This window comes from Gobius niger (assembly GCF_951799975.1).
Source record: "Gobius niger genome assembly, chromosome: 2".
NCBI lineage: Eukaryota > Metazoa > Chordata > Actinopteri > Gobiiformes > Gobiidae > Gobius > Gobius niger.
The window spans coordinates 29,083,478-29,102,846 of NC_136853.1; the positions used below are offsets into that span (position 1 = coordinate 29,083,478).

The following is a 19,369-nucleotide window of genomic DNA, read 5'->3' on the forward strand; positions in this document are numbered from 1 at the left end:
AACTTTGACTCTACACTACCTCACTGTCAACACTAGGCAGCGCGCGTTTTATCTGGAGCAATATTTCTTTACATTTTGTTTTTGCTAGTTTTGTATTAAAGTGTAGGCTACGCATTATTTTTAAGGGGTAGAGTTTAGTTTAACAAAGCATAGGTCATTGTGCTAAGATAGACCATTACATATTGCAACTATTTTTCCCATACTAACAATATATTCTTTTTTTGGTCAATAGGCTTTTTTTGTCTGTAACGAAAACATTCTCCCCTTAGGGATTAATAATTATTATTTATGCTTAACAATTGTGTGTACAAGGGTTCCTTTAAAACGGTATTTAATTAGTGCAAACAATTGTGTAGTATTTTTTAAAACGTTTATTTTACAGTCGTTTGTTACTTGTGTGTGAACGTTCAGCAAAAAATTCAAAACGGGCAAATATCGAGGTTGAACCACTACTGAAGATTAGAGGGGTAGTTCTCTATTGAATAATAGAACAATATGCTTGAGAAAATGACATTTATTCGCATATAAACTTTCTTCTAAAAATTGTCTAAACCCTTATTCTGCACTGCAGGACAGAACATTAATCATTATTAATCAATCAAAATTATGCATAATTCAAGTAATCATTTAAAAACACCATTAGATTAAATCAAAACATTTGAGTATCAACAGTCACAATGAATCGTATTGCAACAACGATTCCCGCCGTGTTCTTTATAGTTTAGAAGCGAGACTTGGGCATGAGTACAGATGGAGTTGTAGATAGTCCAAGATCTTCTGCCATGAGTCTTCTTGAGCATCTGAATGAGGTTTGGTCTGTCCTCCCCATACAACCATCACTGCAAAACAATTATGTAACATAATTAAAAGTTATATATACATATAAATATAAATATAAATATAAATATATACACACGTTTTGTACTATAATTGCCCAGGCTACTCCTATTGGCCAGCCTCTGTCTGAGTGTTGATCATAGTGACTGGTGACAATCAGTGGAGTTTTAAAGATGAGAAGAGTGAGAAGCACAGAGTGCAATGCAGTGGGCTTGTTTCAAAGACCCAGGACAGACATGTTTGGCTCCCACACACCACTGGCTCTTCTCTTATCGGACTACAGGAACAGCCTCGCGGACGTGCTGGATCTATATTGCTTTGCACAAAACACCTCTGTATAGTGCAATGCACAAATTTCCATCATGCACCCTCACTCCAAGACCATGTTCATGTGCCCACCCAAGCAGGTACGCTCTGGCCTGTAATTAGGCCTGGCCTACTTACCCCTTGGACTAAACTTAACGAGACAGAAAGAAAATACAGCGGCTGTATTTCATAGGAGTAAACCATAATGGTGAATAGGCTGTGGTTTTGCCAGGTAGCAATCCAACCCATGCGACACAAACATAATTCGCATGAAAACACAGGCCTATTCATTATATAGAATTCATTGGGCTTTCTAAGTCTGTGATAAAATAAAAGAATGTGGAGGAGAAACACCTGTGCAACGTTTATATTCACTCCAGAAATCTGATCACCCAAAACTCCAGCTGCACATGTGCCAGTTCAGTTTGGAATCAGCTGAACAATCTTCCCACTCCTAAATGAAATCAACCTCTTACCTAGTACAGGGGTTCCCAAACATTTTTGGCAGGGATCCAAAAAATGTACACGTAATACATGTCTAATACAATACTATGTCTGTGAAAGGTGCTATATAAATAAAGATCTTCTTCTTCTTATGCTACTTAAGGGCAGAAAAAACATTTCGCCCCATACCGTGTGCCTGGGGGTGCGCAGGCTTCAAGCGAATTGAGGTTTTCCGAGTGGCGGAGCTCTACGCTCTATGAGGCCTACGCCACTTGCGAGAGGCTGTCGCAATAGGAGGTGACTGCTCTGATGGGAGCACTGCTGACATTCATTTCATTCATTATTTTCATTATTTTCATTGACATTCATTATATTTATTTAAACTGGTTATTTGAAAGGATTTCACAAATTATATGTTTTACATTCAAAAATATACTGGTATTATTCTTTTTATTTAATCTTGAAAACATCTGGGGACCCCCACCTGAGACCTCGCGGCCCTCCATGAGGTCCCGATTTTCCTGGTGTGTGATCGATAACAGATAATGCATATAGATTACGCCGTTTACATGCCACTTTAATAATATAAGAACTGCAGAAATCAGATCATGATCAGACTTTTGGTCTACAAGTAAATGTATCTATTTTTAGTTTTTGTTTTGTTTTTTTAAATAGTGAAGGTACAATGGTTCTTAAGTATTTCCCAACACATGCTTCAAAGCAGAGATGGCTCAATTGTGCTCCACTGCCCCATCAAGTGGCCAATAAAATGTAATGCATGCAACTGATAGTCTGTATCATGAATGATCATAAACCACACACACACGTTTTTTTAAAGCCCAAATGCATGATTGAGATAATAAATCTTAAAATTATGCAACTCCTTGATCCAATGAAGCTTATGAAGCTATTCTAGGAGAACTGGTAGACCAATATAATGTTAATAGGTTTCTTTTAACTTTGTTTCCTTCACCTTGGTTTGAAAAGTTTTGGTTGTTTTTTGAAGAGATGCGCCATTGTGTGGCATTGAAATCAGCAGCACCTACACGCACACAAGCATGAACTCACCAAATCCACAACACAGCAGTGCATCATGAGGCGGTCTTTGGCTTCAACACAGCGTTCAACACTGAGCTGAAGCCACCGACCACTTTGCAAATCACGCTTCACCCTATTAGGGGGATCGCTCGTCACGTCCGAATCATTGGTGGGCAACGCAATGTATTAAACAGATAAGCAACTATGGTGGGTCAAAACATCGTTCACAAACAGAGCATTGCTTCTGTGAAAAGATCGGCACTGGACAAGATCTGTGATTTAAATACAGCTCTTCAAGCTTGGAAAAATTAGCTGTTTGCCCACCAGTCTCTAAAACATCTGGTGAAAATCGGGGAAATGGAGAACAGGGGCCAATACAACTCTATGGGAGAAATACAGTTTTTGTAAGAAATCTCAAACGAAAATTGACGAATGATTTTCCTCATCAGTATTTGCCAGTGATTGGATTCACAAACCTGACACATTATTTTTATGTCTCAAAGTCCTTTCTATTGGCCAACATCACGCTCATGTTTTCAAATATTGTCACCAAGACAATGAACTTTGAAACTGTTTTTGTTTCATGTGGATTCTTCCAGTAACGAGTGAGATATTAACCAAAAACGAAGACAAACAAATCTGCAATTCACCAGTTACCATCGTTACCATCAGTTGACCTCCACCTCAATGTTAAACGACAGGCACTTTAGAATGTTGTGATGTCACGCGAATGCAGCCTATTCCCTTGTCCATTCTACACAGGGAAGTTAGTCTAGTAACGCAGCAATTGGAGCAGTTTGAAGGGGCGGGCCTAACACGCACAGATTGTCAGTCAAATAAACCAATCAGCAATTAGCGGCTGTGACAACAGCTGTAGTCCGATTCAGAAAATATGGACTGAATACAAACTGACGAGAACGAGGAACTACTCGACTACTTCATCCATGATTAGCTTTTTATGACTCTGTGGTCGCCTCTGCTCTCCACTACGCTGCCGTGTGCTGGGCCCCGGGCAGCACAGAGCGGGACAAGAACAGACTGAACAAGCTGGTCAGGAGGGCCAGCTCCGTCCTGGGCTGCCCCCTGGACTCTGTGGAGGAGGTGAGGGACGGGAGGGTGTTAGCCAAGCTCACCTCCATCATGGACAACACCTCCCACCCACTGCACGGGACTGTAGAAGAGCTGTGCAGCTCTCTCAGTGGCAGACTGAGACACCCTCAGTGCAGGACGGAGCGCTACCGCAAAGCCTTCATCCCCACTGCTGTCAGACTATACAATAAGACTGTGAAGTAACGCCGACTGTAACAAGTGAATTTCTCCTTTGTGAGATGAATAAAGGTTTATCTTATCTTATCTTATCTTATTAGTTTTGGCTAATATCGTCTGCGCGTGTCACTGTTGACAGAACAACAACATAGCGAGTGACGTAACCTTGTCAATTCCCGCTGACGGTTGTGATTGGTTCAGCCTCAGCCGTGTTATAGAAATCTGAACCATTAACTGTTTATTCCTCTCCTCATGTCACATATGCTTTATGGACATTTGACCATTACATACAGTGACCTATATTCAGTGAGCATTACCTCATTTGTTCCTTCTAGATAACTTCATTTGTTCTTTAGATGACCAGTCATCTAATCCATAGAGATGCTCTTGCCCATGGCGCCTTATGCATCTGCTCTATCTGTGCATTTCATCTTTGAATCTCAACAATGTAAGACTACTTTGACAATTACATCATTGGTTACACCATTGGTCTACTCTGATCGTATGATCTTATACAGTCTGTTTGTATAAATACCATGTCCTGGCTCTGGACTGACAAAGCATCTTTGTACAACCTGTGCAAAATGTCTCTCCATATGCATATGTCAAATAAACCTCCACGCTTGATTCATGACAACTTCTCTAATATAGTCTCAATGTTTACCATAACAGCCGCCAGTCAGCCACTCGTTTACCGTGTGTGTCCAGATCCACCTTCTTTCGCGCCAAAAATAAGTGAGTGTGGTTTACCAGGCTACAACGGTCACCTGACGAGGTCTGGGCCAATCAGCAATGTGCTAACTTATGGACATAAAAAACGTGTCTAAAACGTTGTAAAATGAAAAGTTGTAAAATAATTTTGCCTTATTTTAAAGTATTGAGTGTTTTCTTTTTTGTATAATATCTGTGTAATAGTCGGTAGTTAGCACATCGCTGATTAGCCGCCGTTTTGCTTTTAAAATACTAATTTTTGAATTTTTCGAAAAATCAATGCTAAAAATGAATGGAATTATTTATGTCTGGACCCCAGCACATGATCGGAAGTGGGTGGGACTGTTGAGCTCTATAATTATGTCTATAAAAAACACAAACAACACCCTGCATCAGCAGCTCTACCAGTATCCCACACACTCATTAATTAAACACACTTCTTATAGCTTGCAGTATCCGTCACACTAGGCAATAGGCAAAGTAGATAATAAAATAGGTATCATGTACTTTGCCTAAAACGTCCAGGCATTGTATAGAACGCCAAAGCATTATCCACGTTACCTGGAACATACAGTAAGAGCTGTGTAATAGCTATCCATTATTGTTCTACTGTTTTGTACCTGCTATGCTAAAAGGAGCTGGGGTGTGCACTGCAAGGAGGTGTCAGACGAATTCACGGACTGGGATGAGAAGCAGGGCACTGTTTACTGCTAATTTAATGCAGTTATGTAATGTGGGTAATACAGTCCTACAAAATTAGTAATAAAGTGGGATTTACCTTTTTCTTTCTTTGCTTGCATGAACGCTGTTACTCGGAAATGAGGCGCATAGGGCACTTCAATGAGATGTCCAGCTCCAGGGTAATTTAGTCGGGTCAAAAGGCGATCTTTCCCTGCTGCACGCACCAGTCGTTCAATCTGATAGAGAAGCATTTTGCTTGAGCAAAGAAATGGCAATACAATGTAAAATACTGTTCTCATTTTAAGAGAAATAAATTCACACAAATGTCAATATTGTGAAGTTAACTCAGTAATACAATTTAAACAAATCAATTAGCATTAAATTAGTTGAGCGCCACTCACATCGTCTGCTACTTCCACCGCAGGAATGTTCTGATCGTCCTCACCGCAGACCAATAACATCGGACAATCTATTTTTCCCATCTGCCAAAAGTATAAGCAAATGATTGTAATACCCTCTTCATACTCAAAAAAAATCAATCCAACATACTGAGCGCTTTCTTACGTGCATTTTTAAAGCATCGTCACTAACATTAAATAAATGCCTCCATATTTGGTTACCATCTTCATCCAGAAGGACTCTGTTAGCAGTGCTGCAATCACAACAAACAAACATACTGTATTAGACCAGAACACCTTACATTTGTTTTTACATTTAGGAAAAAACTACCACCTTTGCCTCAGTTTGCCGAATTCACCAATCGGTTTTCCAGAGGGATAGAAATGGTGCCCATTGATGCAAACACAGCAGCATGGCTTTTGGAAAAGACACAAACAAAGGAGACAATGAAGATCGAAATAAAGGATTTATGCAGAATAAATCTAATATTTACCTTAACGACTTTGCTTTGAGAGGCCAAATAAAAAGCCACTGTTGCACCCAGTGATAGACCAACTATCCCTACTTTGTTTGAGATCACACGCGGATGGTCCTTTACCATATTAAACGCTGTCTGTAAAAGGAAATCAGTGTTAGAATCAAAAGAAGAGCTCACTTTATTGCAATGTTTAAATATGGCAGAAGAAACTACTGGACCAATAATTAAAATAGTTTCTATTTTAGCAATTCTTTGCTCTGTCTTGTGTCTGTATAGAACGGAAAACAAATAGTTCAAATACCAAAATAATTGTTAGTTGCAGCACTATTACCTCAAAATAGTTAATCTCCATCTCAGCTGTCTCCAACTCTCCAGGGGCAAAGTATTCCAAGGCAAAAGCAGCATAACCATGTGAAGCAAGTATGGCAGCACGGTATTCTATTAGTCCGCCTCCACCACCCCACATATCCAAGAGTCCAGGGAAGGGGCCCGGGCCTAAAACAAAAGCAATCCTTTTGACAAAAAGCTGGGCTCTATAGAAATATGGAGAAAAATGTTAAGCGCCATTGAGTACCTGGGGGAAAAAACATAGTCCCTCTCACTGCTTTTTCTTTGATGCTGATTCTCTGGACTCCCGGAGCCATGTACCAGCGCTCTGTCAACACTGAGGAAAGGGGCGCCCGGTCCCTGAAACCCTCACATAAATGCCCACTGTACACTGAGATGGTGTACAGCAGAGGACTACTGACGTCCATCTTCCGCAACCTGACAACACAAACCAATTGTTTATAATGGTTTCATTTTGTTATTTCTAATGATTCAATTCAAACTAAAACACAAACACACAAAGACGAAAAGAAAAGGAGCAGAATTTATATAGGTAAATTATATACCTGAATAAGAGAAGTGCAAAGCAATGGAAAGCATCCCTTTAAACTACAGTACAAATCTGACAAAAAGGATACCACTAGTCCACAACAAAGAAAAATGTGATTCTGGATTAAAACAGTAATGGTGTCGCACACAAAAAACAGCATAAGGCTTGTAAAAACAGGTGCTCTTCAGGTTTGTTCATCAAGTGATTTAAAAACAGGAGAAGTACTCGTACTACGAAAAATAACTGTGGATGAAAAGATACCACATCGATGTATTCAAAAGGTAGGAAATGTAGAATTTTTGCCGATTATTTCACTTAATAAACCCTCAGCCATGTCCCCAGACATATGAACATATTCACCAATTACGTAAAAGTTGTTTAGATTTTGGTTTTAGTTCTTGACGATAATCCAATCAGACAGCAGCCTAAACTTTGGGTTACTACCTGAATCTAAAACCAGTTTGCAGAAACATTAAGGACCCTGAACTGCCAATGTCCTGGCAGCAGTTCTCACTTAGGTGATAGCTGTGACTGCAGTCTCAGGACACCCTTAGATTTGGGCTGATTTGTCAACAAAAATGTGTTTGTGTCCATGCTTAAAAGGTGCATTGTGGTACTTTTTATGCAAAAAAAAAACAAAAAAAACATAAAAAGAACATATTAGTGCGTAATTGACCTTTTTGTGACCCAATGGTGAGCACTTCACCTTTACTTTATTTCACGATGGCCTCTAGTGGTTCCCAACCTTTGTTACACCAAATACCCCTTGCTCTGAGGATCCTCCCAATATTTTTGCAAAGTAATTAAACTTTGCAAAACTGAGATTATTCAGTGTTTAGTTGATGTTCAAAATGATACAAAAATACTCTCACATTTAAACCTTTTATTGAAAAACATAAAATGAAATGTACTTTACTTTAAAAGTAATATGAAAAATCAACTCAGTTCCACCTTTCATTAATATGAAATAATTCCCATGGTAAATGCTCAAGGTCCCCGTACCCCTGGTTGGGGAACACGTAGGTTTTCTAGTGAGAGGGTCCGTCAGCAATGAAAACCTACCTATTCTAAAATCAATTGATCCTGGAGCCACCAAGATGGAAAGTAAGAAAGTCATACTAACCACTCATACAACTACTGGGTCACTAAGGTCAAATACGCAATAATAAAAAGTTGCTTCTGTCAATATGCGTCCCTGTAGATCTGGGCCTGATGCTACATAAACTGCTTTTAGTTTACATTTATAGAGGTAGTCAGAATTTTGAGCTTCATTGATCAGGCTTGAAAGGAGAGAATATAGCTACCTAAGACCTTTGCGGCTTCCTGGAACTGGGCGTAAACTCCACAACAAGCCCATGGGCTCTTTCCCTGTGTATGTCCCTCCTACACTCAAGTGCTCTGAAGCTGGAAAAAAAATGGATCAAACATTTGACACTTTGAACATTAACAGACATTATGAACATTAACAGACATTATGAATCAAGAACAGATTGAAAGCATCCTGGTATGTAAAGCCACAGTCACAGATTTTAAACACCTGGGCACTTTTATGTTTAACCGCCCTTGGTGTAATCTTGTAGGAAACGGTCAAACCCAAAGTGAAGCAGCTTCTTTTTCAGGATAAACCATCAGCACAAACTCAAGAAAATTCAGTTGGTTCAATAGACTTGACCTTCTGTAAACTCACCGCACACAGTTCCTTTGTGGTTACTGGTGTAATGACCAAACGCCTCCCAGTAGTCATTGTCCTCTGATAGGTGGAGTGAATGGAGAGTATAATGTTGACATGGAGGCAAGTTTTCCACTCGCACCGTGAACATCTCATCAACTAGAGCTCGAGTGGGTGCCACAGACAGAAGTGGAGGTACTATGGAGTCCATTGCAGCAGAGGTCATAGCTTTTGAGGAAATGAGCGTTAGAACAGGCTTATTTCAGATTCACAAAAATATTCCTAAATATTGACCATGTTGATTTTATGATTTTATGTTGGTTATGGTGAGATTGCAGGCAGGGGCTCTATGGAACAGTTGCTAATGTTAGGAGTTTAATAGAGGTTATCAGCTATGTGCTAAAATGATAAAAGCAGTCACTTGCAATAAGCTGTCAAGTTAAATCAACACTAGCGTAGCGTGGTATACCCAGGAGACAAATGACTGCTCCTCTCAAGTAGCCTGGTTGTAGGGAAACCGGGGAGGTTTGTAACACTTTTTGTTTGATCACCTGGAACTCCGTGAGCTTTTGAGCTATGACTCTCAAACTGTGTAACATAATGGTTACACAGGTTGGGTAGAGTTGTAACATTGTAGAGAAAAACAGCAAAGGCTACAGCACAGAAAAGGTTTTTGACTGAAGTATTAGAGAAATAAGAGCAATGGTATCCTTATAGGTGTCTTCCGCATGACGTCACGCAAACTGAGTTACTCCATCTTGACGGGGACGCATGCTAATGAACTCCAGATAAACACACACCAACGTTTCATTTAAAATCTACATTTCAAAACCGGTGAAATGCCTGAAACTTGCTGCGCAGTTGGATGCAAATTCGTGGTATCAGAATTTCTCATGTCTTTACTCTTTTACTGTCAATGTGAGATTTACTGTTCGTTAATCTGTGAAAGATAGCCGGGTGTCCAATTCAATGTGTTTTACAGTATTAAAGTACTGGTTTAGCGAAGTGGCAAGTAACTTAATTATCATGACAATGAGAATATCCTTTCTTTTTGGTTGCCATACCAGGGTTCAAGACTAACTTTTATTTTAGTAGCGCTGGTGCTACCAACTTTTTCATTTGGTCGCACAGACTATATTTTGGTCGCACAGACTCGAGACACAATATCAAAATTCATCATTTTAATAAATTAAAACAAGGACAATTATAAACATGTTCGAAATAACTTATAATTGATCCTAAAAATAGATTAAAATTGAGTTTTTAATATTAATAATAGTGATTTTATATAGTTTTATTACATATGTTTTGCATTGTTCTGCTTTAATTTTGTGTTTTCAATCCATTATTATTCATCTTCCTTGACAATTGCTTGTCTCTTTCTTTCCAAATCTGCAATATCACTGTCACTTGCAGGATATTCACTTATAAAATTATGTATTACTGCCAATTAAGACCGTAATAATCACAGTCTGTTTTAGCCTAAAGCCTAAATAAAATACAGGAGCTGAATCTGCTGCGGCTGAGGGAGGGCGGGTCATAACAGCAGTGCTTAGCTTTACGTTAGCTCTCCGTTAGCTTTACGTTAGCTTTACGTTAGCTCTCTGTTAGCTTTACGTTTGCGCTCTAAAACAAGCTTTTTCTGACCGCGAGGACATCAGAGCGAGCTCAGGTAGGAACATAAACCGCTGAACTCTTTCTCCTCCCGTCTCCTCCTCTCCAGTCGCTCCTGTCTCCTTTCGTGCGCGTGCTTCTCTCAGACCTGCGCTCGTGAGCTCGCTGCTCGGCTGCAGCGCTACCGCCCCATAAGGCGAACATAAAAGTGAAAATAGATACTTCTTTGGGGAATAAAGTGTCGGAAAGTGCGCATTGGCAGAAAGTAATAGAAGGTTAATTCATGTCGGAACACGTGGCTTCTGTTGCTGTCTGTATTTCACCTGTCCCTCAGACAAACAGGGAGAGCGGGGCACTTGCCTGGACAAAACGTTTAGCGTAAACTACCAGCTGACTTCTTCAATAATAGTGGAAGCTTGTGTGGTGCGTGCGTGTTTGTGCAGTGTGTGTGTTCTCAGAGGAGTGCTCTGGAGACGCTGTTTATAACGTTATTTGCAGCACTCCTCATAAAGCCTATTAGACTTTCTTTCTTTTTTTTTGCTCGCACAGGTGCTACCACTTATTTTTTTTACTCGCACATTCTCTAAAAATAGTCGCATATGCGAGCATTTTGGTCGCAGTCTAGAACCCTGCATACAGATGTATTCGATACCCATCTTTAACCTAAATTGTATGAACATATCATCTTTGGATGCTTCAATAGAATACAAGATAAAGACAAAGAATTTCTAGTAAATCTTTTATTACTGCTTGCAAAATTTCATATTCACAAATCCAGTAAACCTGTATTCACCGTGTATCAAAAGAATCTGACCACATACTTACATTCTCTGGCCCCAATAGAACATTTGAAGGCGATCAAGACTAAAAATGTGTGCGAAAAATTTGACATTAAGTAAATAGTGTTGCTCCTGATCTAGATGTGTATTCAAAAGAAGAAAAAAAAACATGTACATCTTTTTTTTTTCCCCTATAAAAAAAAAGGAAAATAAATTGTATGTCTACAATAAACAATAAAAAAAACGACACTGGGGGCCATTGCTCCGCCATTGCTGTAGTACCTCCATATCGCCACTAGGCCCCCATTGAAAAGCATTGGAGTTTAGACACCTTAAAAACAACTTTAACGCCTGGTTTCAATTTTTTCAACACTAGAATAGGCTAGATATTCCTCCTGAGATAACGCTGGGTTAATCACAATATATGAAACCAGGCTGGTTTTCGTAAAAAGAATTTTTGAAATCTCGTACTCGAGGGTCGGACTGTTAGCATTGGAGCAGCGTGAGCTACACGTCACGCAAGGGCCGAGTCTACGGTGAAAATCCCACCCGGATCCTTTTTAGGAACATGCTTCGTCAGAGCTGGGGAGGGGGAGTCTGTAAATCCGCCATGAATTCCCTCACGACCGTGGTCATTATGGTAAACGGGGAGGAGTGAGCATAAGACGTCCATTATTTTTACAGTCTATGGTCTGGAGCAAGTCAGACAGAAATCCAGCGTGGTCACATGGGTCATAGCGATTTTTAGAAAAATAAAAACTCTTTGGAGACAGGCTTTTAAGCTGTTCTTGGGATGTTTGAAGTCCCATTAGAATCAATGCTCCCAAGTGTCTCTTGGAGTCACTCCTGGCCACCAGGAGGATAGTCCCACCGAGATTAAGAATCTCTTTTTCAGGGGAGTCCTGGCCCCAGAGGGGAATCTATTGTACATGTAGAGAGGTGAGGAAGTTCCTGGGATTTTTGAGCTACTACAGAGCTTACATCCAGGACTTCTCCAGGACTGCAAAGCCACTGTACAAGCTGCTGGCAAAACCCAAAGGAGAGCCAAAACACTGCCACAAAAAGGGGACAAAACATTCAGACCTCGAGCAGCCATTCATTCTCCATGTTGACGCCACAGAGCAAGGACTCAGTGCTGTGCTGTACCAGCGACAAGATGGCGCACTGAGAGTGATTGGCTACGGGTCCAGAACCCTGACGCCAGCACAGAAGAACTACAAGCTGCACTCAGGTAAACTGGAATTCCTCGCACTGAAATGGGCCATCACAGAGCGTTTCCGTGACTACCTGTTCCATGCGCCACACTTCACAGTCTACAGTGACAATAACCCACTCACTTACGTTACCAAGTCGGCAAAACTCAAAGCCACTGGTCACCGCTGGGTTGCAGAGCTGGCAGACTATAGATTCACACTCAAGTACAGACCTGGAACAGCTAACACAGATGCTGACCTTCTCTCTCGCAGACCTAAGCCCATCAAAACCATCATGCAGGAGTGCACGGAAGAGTGTGAGCCAGAGGTCATGGACAGCATCTGTAAAGCAATCAAAAGCAGCCAAAATGGTGAGATAAACTGGATTTCTGCTGTCACCTGCGATGAGGATGTCCTACCACAAGATGGCAGTGCTGTACCACCCCTTCAGCCCTTCTCCATCCAAGACATCCAGGCCCAGCAGAATGCAGATCCAGCCATCCAGAGGGTCTCCAACCTGAAAAGAGAAAACACTTACCCTGAAGTACAGAGACAAAGCTGTAGAAAGTGAACAAGTCCGAGTTCTCTTGAGAGAATGGCCAAAGCTGCAGCTGGGTGAAGATGGACCCCTGTGGAGGAAGACCAACAACAAGCTGCAACTGGTGGTGCCAGAGCCCTTGAAGCCCCTGGTGTACAAGTACCTCCATGAGGAGATGGGACACTTAGGTGCTGACCGGATGGTGGCCCTGGCCCGAGAGCGCTTCTTTTGGCCAAAAATGAGGCAGGAGATGGAGCACTATGTCACGCGTGTCTGCAGCTGCATCAAAAACAAAAGGCCCAACAGAGTCACAAGGACACCACTCCAAAGCATTGAAACATCTGCACCATTCGAGATGGTCTCAATAGACTTTTTACATCTGGAGAAAAGCAACAAAGGGGAAGAGTATATCCTGGTTTTAGTGGACCATTTCACTAAATACGCTCAGGCCTACACAACCAAAGACAAGGCTGGGAAAACTGCTGCCAGAAAGCTGATGAATTTATCCCACGCTTTGGTTTTCCATCCAGGATCCACCACGACCAAGGAAGAGAGTTTGAGAATCAGCTGTTTCGGAAGCTCCAGGAATATGGTGGTATTCAACACTCTCGCACTACACCTTACCACCCCCAAGCTAATCCTGCTGAACGTTTTAACAGGACTCTGTTGAATATGAGACCCAGAAGGCCAGATGGAAGGAGTACCTCAACAAGGTAGTTCATGCCTACAACTCCACCATCCACGAGGCAACAGGTTACTCTCCTTTCTTCTTGCTCTTTGGATGTGAACCAACCCTCCCAGTTGACCTCCTGTTTCCAAAGAAGCTCGGTGATGCAGAAAAACAGACCCCTACTGGCTATGCAGAGAAGTGGAGAGAGGCAATGCAGGAAGCATATGCCATTGCCTTGAACAACATGAAAAAAATCTGCAAAAAGAGGTCAAGACTATTACAATCAGCGTGCCTGGAGCTCCACGCTGAAGCCCGGTGACCATGTATTGGTGAGAAATCTCACGCCTCGAGGTGGTCCGGGGAAGCTCTGCAGTCACTGGGAGAACACTGTCCATGTGGTGAGGGAGAGCGAAGGCCCAGGAAGCCCTGTCTACGTGGTTGAGCCTCTGAATGCTGCAGGGAGACGACGTTTGCTGCACAGAAACCTACTCTTACCTTGTCCTTACCTGGTTGAACCTGCACCTGTCGTCCCCAACCCTAAAAGGAGAAGCAGGAGGGCCAGACCGTCGCCAGAGAGAGAGACAAGTGTTAAGTACAACATCCAGCCTGCAGGTACAGAGAGCTCTAGTGATGAAGACTACCATCTTGTCATGCCACCCCAACCCGCTCTTCAGCCACTCAACCCAACTGCTAGAGAGTTCCAACCGAGAGCCCCCACTCCAAGACAGCCGCAACAGAGAGCTGCACCTGCGGGGAGAGCTGAAGTGGTGATCCTGATCCCAGAGGTTGACCCTGAGCCTGAGCCAGAGCCAGAGCCGGTACATGAAGCGGACTCATCTGAGCGAGAGGCATCCTCCTCTGACTCCTCGTGGGAGCTGCAAGACCTGTCAGAACGAGACGGCCCAGGCGCTTCTACACATACGCCCAGCTTGGTGAGCCCACGGTCCGGGAAGTGCAGACCTGTCCTGTCGGTGTGTCCAAACCAGCAAGGGTCCGAGACGGCGTCGTCAACACCTCAGCCAATCTATATCCTTTTTATTCCCAGTCGTAATGCAGTAGTAACATGCACTTTACGTAGCAGTTGAAGCACTTTGCACTTTAAAGAATGTGGCTTGTGTGCAATAGAGATATGTGCAATAGTAGTAAATGTACTTAAATTATTGTTTAAGTAGTACATGCTAATTGGTTCAGTTGGTTTACTATGCTGCTACAAAATCTTGGGTAAAAGGTATTTTCCTTGAGTCAATTCTGAAGATTCTGGGGCCCACCAATGCTTCCACGGACTATCTACCCAAATACGCAAATGGACCTTTAATCCTGCGTGTACTGCCATGCCAAAGGACTCTTAAATAACGGATACTATTCATTTAGCCTGGACTCTATTGTGAAGTGTTGCTGTTGTTCAAATTATTTGCTACGGTTAATGGTTTAAGTCAAGTAAGACCCCCCAGTAGGATTATTAAGGGAATGTTGGCTTAACATTTTTTTTAATGGGGGAGGGTGTTGCCAGCCCATTTTCTACGCAAAGTATTTAAGCACTTTCTTTTTATTATTGTTAGTAAATGGTTCACTGTAAATAACAGTATCTATTAATCTTTTGCTAATGTTGAACACTGCCTTTTTATTATTAATTGAAACTGGAAGCGCATTCATCACATGACCTTGCTAAACCTAGGTTAAAAGCGCAGTAGTGGGCCGTGGCCTAAGCTGTTTTACACCTGTGGGATGTGTAAGTGTCATTTTATCTGTTTGTTTAACAATTTTAACTTAATCCTCAATACGCTAAAACCTATTTTATTGTTTGTTTACCTTTTTTTTCAAATGTTTGAGCTCAAAATAAACTTTGAAAAGACATCTGATTGTCCCTGGTCATTCCGAGGGGGCAACAATATCGCTAAGCATTATGGGATTAGCAGCAATTGTAAACTAATGGAGATTTTAAAAGTTAAAATACTGGAGTTATTGTTCACATTAAAACACTTGAACACCACAGTGAGTTAGATGTATTTACCAGCAGTAACTCAGCAGCTAACGGAGCTGTTCCATGGCTTTTTTCTGCACATTTTATACTGTTTTTATCCAATGTTAGTCTATGGAAAATGTATACTATCAGCTGCAAAGATGGCGGATCTCCATGGTAACTGCGGATTTTCCCGAACTCTATTATTGATCCCGGCCCCAGTCAGCTGATGCTTAGCTAGATGTATTAGTAAAATGGTTTGACATATAATAAAATAAGACAAATAAAAATTACATAACATTTTGCCTAAGAGACTTTAACCTGCTGCAAATCCTGTGATTTTATCTCCAACGTTACTGCTCAAAAACACAAAATTAAATTTGGATTAAAATGACTTTCAAGCCTCAAAATCAGTTTTTCCTCCATAAAAGTCTTCATACTATGGCGTCAAACATCAATCAACATGTGAACTCAGGAAGGAATTAGCTAAACATTGATACGACCAAGTGCTATCGATCTGCTCCCTGATTGTGAAAGTAGTGCTGCTACAACTCACCATGTGTGACAAACCTCCCCGGGTTTGCAAGTCCAACATTAAGCCCAAATGTAAGCGATCATAATAAAAACAAAACAAAAAAGATTGCAACGTCTCAAAATAATACAACGCCTCTTGTTTTTCGGCAAGTCTTCAATTAGGAAAAACAGACAACATGAACCTCATCCTACTTACTCTGAACGTTACCGACGAACTCTTCTGCGGCTGACCAAGCAGGTTACTGGTCAACTTTATCCGTATCACCTTGAAGTAGCAGCCATGGGCAAGAAGCAGCAAGAAGTCAGCAAGAAGTCAGCAAAGTGAACTCAGTCCATGCTAACTATTGACAACTAAGCTAACACACCATTGGATGAGACGGTTAAATCCCGCCCCAGAGTTCACTCAGTAGCCAATCAGAGTTATGACCTCTCCTCTACTTCTTACAGCTTCTCTTCATTATTCCCACAACTAAATCTAGACTAACTAATAGAATACAAAAACACCTGTTAATACTGTAAATATATATATATATATATATACATATACATATACATATACATAAGACTGTAAATATATGTATGTAGACATAGATACATACCATTTTCCAAAGGACAACAGTGTGAAGTGTAAAGAGAGTGTGAAGTAACAAAAGGGGCAGATATTATAAGACTTGTTCTTCTCCTCTGCTCCGTTTCATTCATACTGTGTTGGCTTGGCGGTTTAATTGTGATTGCATAACATCACTTTTGAATGAAATAAATAAATAAAATTAAATAAAATTAAATTAAATCTAAACCAAACAGAACACATCGCTGCCGAATGGAGTAGTGTTTCAGAATGGTAGGCATTCAGCAAATACCAATATGTAATATTTTTGACAAAGCGTCACGAGTTCATGTAAGCTAAGATTTCCACCTTTTCTCCAAATGAATATAAATAATCCTTGTTGCACTTTGACCATGAAGCCCTGACCCACATGAACTGTGGCATCAGACATTGGACTAAGGACCATGAGCGTTAGATACTGTTGCGCAATCACGTGAGGCACACATAACATGAGCCACATGCATAGACTGCTGCATGTCTTGTAGTTGGCTATATTGTATTGCTGGGTTGCAGATGACATCACAGCGTTCTAAAGGTCTTGTACAGAGAGATCATGGACCCAGTGACTGATATTAATAATCATTTTTCTAATTCATACATTTTCTTTTTAGCTACGACTTGTGAAAGTGTAATGCTGTTAATAGGAAAAACTGGCTCCTGCCCCCACTGGGTCCGATGACATCATCATATTCTAGAACCTGCAACCCAGCAATATCCACTAGAGGTCAGTGTTGTCTTATAAACCGTCGTTCAATCATAATTGTTTAGTAGCACCCTGTTTTTGCCTGCACATGGACATATGGAGAAAAAAATGATTGAAAATGTACTCTTCTGATGATTTTATTTGTTTTACTTTTAAAAGAAATTGCATTAACTTTCTATATCACTGTGATGGTGTGTGAATTGTCTATGAGGCACATGTCTCTTGTAGACTTAACTGATTCCTCCATATTTAGTGAACAATCAAGACAATATCATACTTTCTTCAGGTCTTTGGTGTTTCTGCAGGTCTATCCAAGGCCGTGGGAACCCAGGGTGCCAAGGGCGCTGCAGCACCCCCTGGTGGATAGTTTGCGAACTACAGGCAATATTAATATATAGGAAACATGCACGGAAAAAGCATTTTTGGGTAAATTTTGTCCCTCAGCACCAGTGTTAATTTTGACAACATATTTTATTTTAGTTTTAGTCTTCGTCTTTTGACTAAAATGTAATTTAATTTTAGTCAAGATTTAGTCAAAAAAAACTTTTCAATTTTAGTCTAGTTTTAGTCGACTAAAATGAAGACTAATTTAGTCGACTTATATTTATAATATGCATTATAATCATATTTAATCGTGGACTTCATGGAGCTGCTTCCACATGAACAAAGCTCAGACCTGATCATTTGGCAGAGAATTTGAATGATATGAGGCTTTTTCAGACTGTCAATAGACGTTTGGATGATTTTAGTCTCTCCTTTTCATTTTTATTTATTCTTATTTTAGTCGACTAAAATATTTGCACATTTTAGTCATAGTTTTAGTCTCATGAGAAACTTTTAATTTAGTTTTAATCCTATTTTAGTCGGCAAAAATATCACTTTGACTAAAATTAAGACTAAATATTTTAGTCGACAAAATTAACACTGCTCAGCACCCCCTAATTAAAATATCTTCCCACGGCTCTGGGTCTATCATGTAGCGGAGATTAAATGTTAGACAATCTTCTGGTACTCATTATGCTCGCCTGTCAGTCGTCAGGTGTATCTGACCAGTGCATAATACACCGCTCAGATACACATAATAAAAAGAACAATGACAACTTGTTTGTTTTAGTGTAATCATGCAGCAATTGTTGGGCAGTCAATTGAAGATTGCTTGACCATTGCTAATGGTCAAAGACTAATGACGATTCAATCTCACAATAGGTTTACTATGCAGTGATAATAAATACACTTGAAGACAAACGTGCAACACAGTAATGCTCATCATAAGCTACAATTAATTATAAATATGCACCATTGAAATGAGTATCACTTTTCAGTCACTTTCAGCTTGTTTGACTCTTTACATTGATCATTATTCTTTAAGGATTTGTGTTGGTCCGTAAGCTTTACAGTATTTGACAGAACAGCACAGGGTGAAGAGCGGGAGAGACATTCAACAAATTGTGGTATTGTATTCTTACTGAGGAAGTTAGAGTATAATACTGTCAGACCGATTCATTCAATATTGTAAATGTTACATTGAGCTTCACTATTATTAATTGCCCCATTCCAAAGTTGGCATCATAAAACATCATACTTTCATGTTATTCTTCTGTACACGACAATGTGTGAGTACTGCTGTCCAATTACTATGTTCATTTTCCCATGTGCACAACGAGAGGAGTGTGAGTGTATGTTTGAGGGGAGGAGAGCGCACTGCTATATTACTGGCTCTATTTTTTTTTAATTACAAACAATAAAGTAGTGTTCCAAACTGATCCCTCACCTTCCTATTTGTAGCCTCTCAATTCTTCACAGAGACACGTTTCGAAACACATTTCACAACAAGCAGGGGGTCATTTTTCAGGGTCATTTTCACAAAAATGCCAGAAAACTAGCCTGCAAGTTTATGAAATTGATACAAATGCTTTATAATTAGATGCACACAAATGTCTGAATTTACAGTATACTAAAGGAAGACATTTCACTTCTTGAAAAAGAAATGATGTATCATGCAATATAAGAGCCCCTTCACCAGCCCTGATAGCGCTCGGGCCTAATAATAAAAAGGCCCTGTTTA

General features: G+C 40.6%; 1 protein-coding gene across 1 annotated transcript; it reads right to left on the reverse strand.

Annotated features, from left to right (window-relative positions):
* Window positions 1–611: 611 nt before the first annotated feature.
* Window positions 612–16,212, reverse strand: LOC306959664 (bile acid-CoA:amino acid N-acyltransferase-like). Its single transcript, XM_079551838.1, has 11 exons — window positions 16,191–16,212; window positions 8,725–8,934; window positions 8,342–8,441; window positions 6,735–6,925; window positions 6,492–6,655; window positions 6,176–6,295; window positions 6,016–6,098; window positions 5,848–5,935; window positions 5,685–5,765; window positions 5,381–5,519; window positions 612–839 (listed from the first exon to the last, which is right to left on the reverse strand). Exons 2-11 carry the CDS (start codon window positions 8,930–8,932, stop codon window positions 715–717), a joined length of 1,299 nt encoding a protein of 432 aa, XP_079407964.1. The 5' UTR covers window positions 8,933–8,934; window positions 16,191–16,212; the 3' UTR covers window positions 612–714.
* Window positions 16,213–19,369: the final 3,157 nt, after the last annotated feature.

Bases quoted from the DNA above. Each gene is read 5' to 3' on its own strand.
- LOC306959664 (XM_079551838.1), bottom strand. From the start codon at position 8,932: ATGACCTCTGCTGCAATGGACTCCATAGTACCTCCACTTCTGTCTGTG. The intron at 6,296-6,491 runs GTAATAGTGCTG...TTCCTTTTACAG, and splicing joins TGGAGATTAACTATTTTGAG to ACAGCGTTTAATATGGTAAA. The intron at 840-5,380 runs GTAAATCCCACT...ATTGTTTTGCAG, and splicing joins GCAAGCAAAGAAAGAAAAAG to TGATGGTTGTATGGGGAGGA.